Consider the following 8,551-nt stretch of genomic DNA (forward strand, 5'->3'; position numbering starts at 1 on the left):
AATTATTCACTATTGTATCACAAGAAACCTATCCGCATTTCCTTTCATCAGCCCCGCCTAGACAGATTGGATACTATCAGTGGAGGTTCTACCTTCCTCCATGCCCTTTGGATCTAGATTCCCTCTTGAAAGTTTGTAAGCCAGTCACTTCTTGCCTTTGAAGCCCCGCACCCCCGCCCTCCATTTTGGGTAGCCAAACTTTCCTTCTATTTTGAGAATCTTACTGAAGTAGCCCTGGTGGAACAATGATTAAACCTAGAAGACATTCCAGCCTGGGAAGCCCTATGGGGAAGTCTACTTTGTCTTATCAGGTTGCTATGAGTCAGCCAACTTGCTCTTAGATCCAGTGTTGGTCATAGGATCGCCAGCTGATTTGCCCAGGACAGGCCTCCACCTCGCAAGTTCAGTGCCAAAATGTCAGCCTCCAGAGTTGGATAACTTTGGGTAACGCCTTGGTCCTTGCTCTTAAGCTTTCCACTAGAGAAAGACAGTTTCTGGCATAAAGAAGGGCTTAGCTTAGGCTTCCTCTTGGCCAGAAAGGTGTTCTCAGCTGGTTGGATCCCTGTTGTTCCAGCCTCAGCCCTGTCCTTAGTATTGCCATGCCCAGGGTTATCTTACCAAAGACACTTATGAAGTGATGCTAGGAAGTCAAAGGAAGACTTCCCTTCAATCATCTTTGCAATACTTACACAGAGCTGTCCCTTTAGTGACAGAAGATGCTTAGAAATGCCATCATTACCATAACTTCAAATACTTACTGATGAAGACCAAAGACCACAACTGGGTTGCACCTCAGTGTAAAAGAAAAACAAAACAAAATCCTCACCACTAGACCAATAAATCACATCACAATAAATAGATAAAAGCTTAAAGTTGTCAAAAACTTCATATTGCTCAGCTCAGCTATCAATACCCATAGAAGCAGCAGTCAAAAAATCAAATAGTGTGTTGCATTGGGCAAATCTGCTGCACAAGACCTCTTTAAAGTGTCTAAGAGCAAAGATGTCAGTTTGAGGACTAAGGTGCACCAGACCCAAGCCATGGTATTTTCAATAACATGCAAAAGTTGGACAGTGAATAAGGAAGACCATAGAAGAATTCATGCATTTGAGCTTTGGTGTTGAAGGAGAATATTAAAAGTACCATGGACTGCCAAAAGAACCAACTAAGCTGTGTTGGAAGAAATCCAGGCAGAATGCTCCCTGGAAGCCAGGATGACCAGACTTTGTCTCTCATACTTTGAACATATTGTCAGGAGGGACCAGTCTTTGGAGAACGATATCATGTTTGGTAAAACGGAGAGTCAGAGAAAATGAGGAAGACCCCCAAGGAGATGAACTGGCCCAGTGGTAGCAGCAATGGGCTAAATGTAGGAATGTTTGTGAGGCTGGCGCAGGACCAGGTAGTATTTCGTTTTTGTGTGCATAGGGTGGCTATGAGTCAGCATTGACTCGACGGCACCTAACAACAACATTACCATAACTACCAAAAATCAGGAAGAAAAAGACTAAACCAAGAATGGAAAAAAAGAAGCTAACCCATTCCATCACTATTCCTGAGTCCTGGTGTGACACCACCAGGTTGGTTTGAATTACAGGGTCGGTGGTTCAAGCTCACTAGCCGCTTCTCAGAAAGCCTATTCAGGGTTTCTATGAGTCAGAAGGAACTCAACAGCACTTAACAACAAAAGTTAGTGAATAAGGAGCTATGGTGGTGCTGTGGGTTAGGCATTGGGCTGCTAACCTAAAGGCCTGCATTTCAAACCCACCAGCTGCTCCACAAGAGAAAAATGAGGCTGTTTGCTCCTATATAAAATTTAGAATAAAAAATCCTATGTAGAGTCACTATGAGTTGCAACTGACTCCATGGCAGTGGGTTTATTGTTTTTCATGTGGTTTTGTTTAATCAGTGAATAAGGAGCTATGGTAGCATAGTGGATTATGAGCTGCGCTGTTAGCCTCAAGGTCAGAAGTTCAAATCTACCTGTCACTCTTCAGGAGAAAGGTAAGACTTTCTGATCCCGTAAACCTTTACTTGGAAACTCTATACAGGGTAGCTATGAGTTGGAACCGACTCAGTGATACACAACCAACAGTGTTCCCAAGGAACCTTGGTGGCAGAGTGGTTAAATACATGACTGCTAACCAGAAGGCTGGCAGTTCAAACCCACCAGCTGCTATATGGGAGAAAGATGTGGCAGTCTGCTTTCATAAAAACATTATAGCATAGAGGGTTGCTTTGAGTCAGAATGTGAAGTCCTGGTGTGGCACTGTAGGATAAGCTCTGAACTGCTAACCACAAGGTTGATGGTTCAAAGTCACTAGCTGCAAGTCTGAAATACTATACAGGATCAGTATGAGTCAAAATCAACTCAACGACACTTAACAACAACATAAGTGAGTCTGTGATGTGGCGCTGTGGGTTAATGCGTCAGACTGCAAAGTCATTTGAACTGTAAGGTCGATGGTTCAAGTCCATCAGCTGCTCCTTGGAAACCCTATGCAGGGTCACTATGGGTCGGAATCGACTTGACGGCACTTCACAACAACTAATGCTTGGCGTCCTGGTGTGGCGCTGTGGGCTAATGCGTCAGACTGCAAAGTCATTTGAACTACAAGGTCTGTGGTTTAGCTCACCAGCTGCTTCTTGGAAACCTTATACAGGGTCGCAATGGGTCCGAATCGACTCAATGACACTTAACAACAACAACAAACTAACGCTTAACCTTTTTCTTTCAACAGGTAAGAAAAATCAATCATAATGGAGCCCAGACCTCAGAAAAGTCCAGGTACCCAAGAAGCATAATCTCAGAAGAAAAATCTTTTTTTAAAAAAAATTAAAAATGACAACTCCTATTTAGCTAACCAGAGTACAGAGATGGTTTTAATGGGGATAATGGTGGCATTCTGGGACAAAGAGTCTTAGTCTGAAGAATGTGGCCAAGGCTATTAGATTTAGTTGATTCTTTTTTAAGAACTCACCTGTCTGGAAAGGTAGCATTTTTTACTTGAATGGGTCACGCATTCCATTTGTTGCTTAGCGATAGTGCTAATAACAAACTCTAGCCCATCAGAGATGAGTAATATGCCCTTTACTTACTATGAAATCCTGACTTGGAAAAGTCAGGCTTTATTATGAAGGTGACCGTTGTTGTTGTTGTGTGCTGTTGAGTCCATTTTGACTTGTAACAACCCTATATGACAGAGTACAGCCGCTCCATAGGATTTCCGAGGAACCGACTGCACAGCACATAACCACCAACAACAATCTTTACAAGGAGTCCTGGTGTGATGCTGTAGAATCAGCACTAGAATGATAACCGCAAGATTGGTGGGTCAAACCCACCAGTCGCTTTTCAGAACCCTATACAGGGTTACTATGAGTCAGAGCTGACTCAAGGGCACTTAACAACAACAACAATTTTTATAATGAAATCCTGTTGTGGTATTGTAGGGTAAGCACTGGTGTAACAACATGAAAGAAGCACTTGTCTTGTCCTACAGTTCCCCCCACCCCACCCCCCCGCAAAAAATCAGGTAGAGTGGTAGGCACAATATACACACAAACGAGCCAAAGAACGGGCTTCCACCTCATGAGTGAGGGGAGAGTCAAGTGAGTCTTTGCCTCACTTTTGTGCTGTTTTTCCTCCAGAGCAGGCTCCCGGTCTCCTGATAGCTGTCTCCTGATGCCTACAATTTCCTTTCATAATTTAAGGCCCATAATTGGTCATTTCTTCCTGGGTTTGATGTACTTCTTTCCCATGACATCAGTTCAGTTTTCATCTTATCGCCACATCCCTGATTTGAGGAAATGTCCCTTTTCTATCTTTCCTTTGACTAGACTGTCCTGACAGGTCAGGTTGTTTCCTGCATTCTTTCTGGTTGATCTGTGATTAGCCCCTCTTCCCTGTTCTAACTGCCTAACATTCTCCTCTGAGAGAAAGGAAACACTAATGCTTCAGAAGCATGGGTGATGACTGAAGACTCATTCTTAGCCACTGAACAGAGACATCATTGGGTGACAGGGTTTCCTGTCCCTCCTGCCTGTAAGTTAGGGCAGACACAGATGCACATTGAAGACACTGATCATCAACACTCAAGGCACTAACAGAGAATACAGGGAACAGTTACACAGGCTGTTGTCAGAAGGTTTGTCTGGCCTGATCTACTGTATAAGGGGAATAGGAACACGACCTTGGGTTAGCACCATTTGTCTGTGAAAAACTTCAATTCTTTTAGAAACAAAAGGGGTTGGCAAGTTTAATATACAATGCCCAAGCATAAGCAAAAAGTAATACTGTAGCTAAGAGTCCCAGTAGTGAATTTAGCCAGATTATGGAGAGAAGATATGTTTTTATTTGTAACCATAATCTTAGGGGAGGTCATTTCTCTGTTCTTCTAGCCACTTTCATTTTCTAGAAGGTGCTGTACTTTGAGTTCATCTGCTCCTGTTAACATTTATGTAAGTGCAGCAAGTTGTATTAGCAACTGCACAGACTCCACCCTCTTTGGCTAGTAGACAGTCCAGGATTGTCTATGGTCCATGAGCATATTGGTCAGTGAGTCCAATGATTTTTGAGTGGTTCTCAGTAATTGTTCAGAACCTTCCCCCAGTTCCTTCACTATTGATGAAACATTTTGGATGGCTACGTGGTTACTCACAATTCCGTACATGATGAATCCAGTAGTCACCAGAGCGGTGATGCTCAGGATTGGGAAAGTAAGAAATTCCCTTTTCTTTCTTTGGGGAGGTATATCAGAGCAAGTTAAGGTAGGAGCAATTTGCTCCTACCTTAACTTGCAGCTCTTGGACTATTTGGAATTCCACAGCTACATGGGTCACAAATCCTAGAATACTGGTTCCCCATATTTGGGCTATATTTAGGCATGAGGATGCCCATGTTCTTTGTTCTGGCTGAGAAACGATAATGCCCCTTCCAAACACAACAGGGATGAAGAATTTCCCCAGGTACTAGAGTTATCAGGATCTAAACCAAAGTGTCTAGAAAGTGGGATGGTAAACTATTCAGACCGATTGTGATATATGCACCCCAGGAAGTGGTGGTGGCCACCAGCCAAGGGACTCCATTGTCACGAGGATGGCTTTGTAGAGTTAAGACCCTGCATCTAATTACACCAAGAATCATAGCCCAATCCTGGTATGCATCCATTCCCTATGCCATGACATGTATATGAGGAGTTATTCTTCCTAAACCACCAAATGTTGGGCTGAAAGTCTTTGGTGTTGGACTTTATTGAAGTCCATCGTGTCAATGAAATTGGTTGAAAGCATCTGTAGTCCCTGTATGAGTTTATGGATTTAGGAATTATTTGTAAGATAGTTATCCCAGAGTCCTTGGGTGCTTTACTTAAAAGAGGAAGATTCTGTGATTTATTTTTTCACAATGGGTGCCCCTGGAACTGAAGTCCCCCTATATCCTCCATGAGGGGGAGGTTTCCCAAACACTCAGCAATTTGTTAGGTCCCCTCCTTTTCACAATGTCTTAGTCCTGGTGTGGTGCTGCAGGATAATGCACTGGACCACAGGGTTTGGAACCTCAAGGTCGGCAGTTCAAACTCACCAGCAACTCCCCAGAAACCTTTTACAGGGTTGCTATAAGTTGGAACGGACTTGATGGAACTTAACAACACTGAAAAAGAAGACCGGTTAATACCACTATTATTCAAAATTACACACCAACCACTAAAGCCAGTGATGATGAAATTAAAGATTTCTACCAACTTTAGTCTGAAACTGAACAAACATGCAATCAAGATCAATTTATAATTACTGGTGATTGGAATGGGAAAGTTGGAAACAAAAAGGAAGGATCAGTAATTGGAAGAAGTCTAAGCTGCACTGTGCCCATTCCAAAGAAAGGTGACCCAGTGAAATGAGGAAATCAAACAATATCATCGATATCACACACTAGTAAAATTGTGCTGAAGATAATTCAAAAATGGTTGCAGAAGGACATTCACAAGGAGCTGCCAGAAATTCAAGCAGAAGAGGATATAGAATGAGGACTATCATTACTAATGTCAGATGGATCTTAATTAAAAGCATAGAATACCAGGAAGATGTTTACTTGTGTTTTGTTGACTGTGCAAAGGCTTTTGACTATGTGGATCAAGACAAACTATGGATAACACTGTAAAGAATGGGTATTTCAGAACACTTAATTGTGCTCATGAGGAACTTGTACATAGACCAAGAGGCAGTTATTAGACCAGAACAAGGGGATAGTAAATAGTTTGAAATCAAGAAAAGTGTGCATCAGAGTTTATGTTTTTTTGTTTTACCATTCTTATTCAATCTATAGTTGAGTAAATAATCCTAGAAGCTGGATTATATGAAGAAGAACATAACATCAGGATTGGAGGAAGACTCGTTACCAACCTACAATACGCACATGACCCAACCTTGTTTGCTGGAAGCAAAGAGAACTTGAAATACTGATGAAGATCAAAGACCAGTCTTCAGCATGAATTGCATCTCTATGTAAAGAAAACAAAAATTCTCACAACTGAACCAATAAATAACATCATGATAAATAGGTAAAAGATTGAAGCTGTCAAAGATTATATTTTGCTTGGATTCCCTGATGAATGCTCAGGGAAGCAGTGGTTAAGAAATCAAACCATGTATTACATTAAGCAAATCTGCTACAAAAGATCTCTTTAAAGTAATCAAGAGCAAAGATGTCAGTTTGAGGACTAAGGTGCACCTGAGCGAAGCCAGGGTATTTTCAACTGCCTCATGTGCATGTGAAAATTGGACAATGAATAAGGAAGACTATAGAAGAATCGATGAATTTGAATTATGGTGTTGGAGAAAAATATTGAAAGTACCAAGGAATGCCAGAACAAACGAATCTATATTGGAAGAAGTAGAATCCGAATGCTCCTCAGAAGTCAGGATGACAAGAATTTGTCTCTCACGCTTTGGACATGTTGTCAGGTGGGATCAGTCCTGGAGAAGGACATCATGCTTGGTAAAGTGGAGGGTCTGAGAAAAGAAGAACGAGATAGATTAACACAGTGGCAACAACAATGAGTGTAAAGATGAACCTAACAACTGTGAGGATGGCACAAGACCAGACAGTGTTGTGTTCTGTTGTGCAGACGGTTGCTATGAGTCAGCACTGATTCGAGGGCACCTAACCACAACAACAAATTCTTAGCAGGGACTGAGTTTTTCATAACTAAGTACAAAATAGAAACACTGCCTAGATGTAAAAGCTAAACCAAAGCTCTTTTTAAAAAAATTAAACAAAGTTCATGTCCCTGTGGGCCCAAGCGTTGCAGACCGTCCAAACCATAGGCTCTGAGGATCAGACTTTAGCCACCTAGCAGACATAGCAAACTGTCCCTCATCTGATTATTCAGTTATGCTTGTTAGTAATCGCATACATGAGCCCTGGATATCCACAGATAAATGTAAAAACCTTCCCTAAAAGCCAAGACTGTAAATTCCAAAACGGCAAAGTTTCCTCCTCCCCCCCAAAAAAAACAAAACAAAAAAAGCTAAAGAGGATAGAGAGAAACACTGTTAACTGATGATGTATGGAGGGGATTATAATCAATGTAATGAAACAAGTCATATGAATGGTTGAATGTGAAACTGATGATGTGCCCTGTAAACTTTCACTCAATCCACAATAAAAACCTTAAAAAAAAAAAAAATTAAACAATATGAATTGTGTCTTTCTAAGTAATGAAGATACTACAGATTATTGTAGATATATATGTATTTTTTAAATATAGAAAGAGATTCTAGAAACAGATCAAAGTTGTATAGCAAGTGGTTTTGTTTTTATTTGCTGAGCAAAGAGCCCAATGATCTTGCTCTTGTGGCTGGTGTTGCAATGGAAACTGAGGCAAACTATGCCTACTTCTAGAGTCCATGAAATGTCCCAGGAATCAAATAACCTGAAGTGATATGAGCTTCTCAATGTGGCCTGAATGAAGCTCACAGCTGTGGATAAATAACAATCACACACTTGGCCCTCTGTCTCCGCAGGCTATTCTTTTACACAATTTTCTTCAGGTATTCTTCTCCCCTTCCTCTCCCCACAACAAACTGAGTAATCTGAAGACCTTTCATGAGATAAACAGTGTTTTCCAATTGAAGCAGCTCTTTTTAAAAATGTACTCAGAACAAAGTAAATCCTTTTCACTTTCTTTCATCAGGCAAACAATTTACATTTTATCATGAAAATGAAGTCTGCAAACAAGATTACTTTATTAAATCACCACCCCCTCAACTTTTCTTTTCCACAGTGAGTATCCCCTACAATTTAACAAGCTTCCCAAGTCTCCCACCATCCTCATGAACATTTCCCCCTTTCTCTTCCCCAAAGATTTAACTGACATGCAAAACCTTCTCATTTTGCAGGGCTCATGGAAAAAGCGGTTTTTTGTCCTGTCAAAGAGGATGGAAAGTGGCTTTAGTCTTTCCTATTACAAAGACCATCAACAACGAGGGTCCATCGAAATTAACCAGTGCGTATCCAAGTCCATCGAAATTAACCAGTGCGTATCCAAGTCCA

The 8,551-nt window shown here is 41.3% G+C and overlaps 1 protein-coding gene across 1 annotated transcript in view; it reads left to right on the forward strand.

Annotated features, from left to right (window-relative positions):
• The first annotated feature begins 2,760 nt into the window (after positions 1 to 2,760).
• PLEKHS1 (pleckstrin homology domain containing, family S member 1) overlaps positions 2,761 to 8,551 on the forward strand; it is a 23,808-nt gene continuing 18,017 nt past the window's right edge. Inside the window, exons 1-3 of the mRNA XM_006831486.1 lie at positions 2,761 to 2,788; positions 8,193 to 8,281; positions 8,398 to 8,504. Of these exons, the coding sequence (XP_006831549.1) occupies positions 2,761 to 2,788; positions 8,193 to 8,281; positions 8,398 to 8,504 (224 nt within the window). The remainder of the gene's footprint in view (positions 2,789 to 8,192; positions 8,282 to 8,397; positions 8,505 to 8,551) is intronic.

The sequence above is a fragment of the Chrysochloris asiatica genome, unplaced genomic scaffold, assembly GCF_000296735.1.
Source record: "Chrysochloris asiatica unplaced genomic scaffold, ChrAsi1.0 scaffold00003, whole genome shotgun sequence".
NCBI classification, from domain to species: Eukaryota; Metazoa; Chordata; class Mammalia; order Afrosoricida; family Chrysochloridae; genus Chrysochloris; species Chrysochloris asiatica.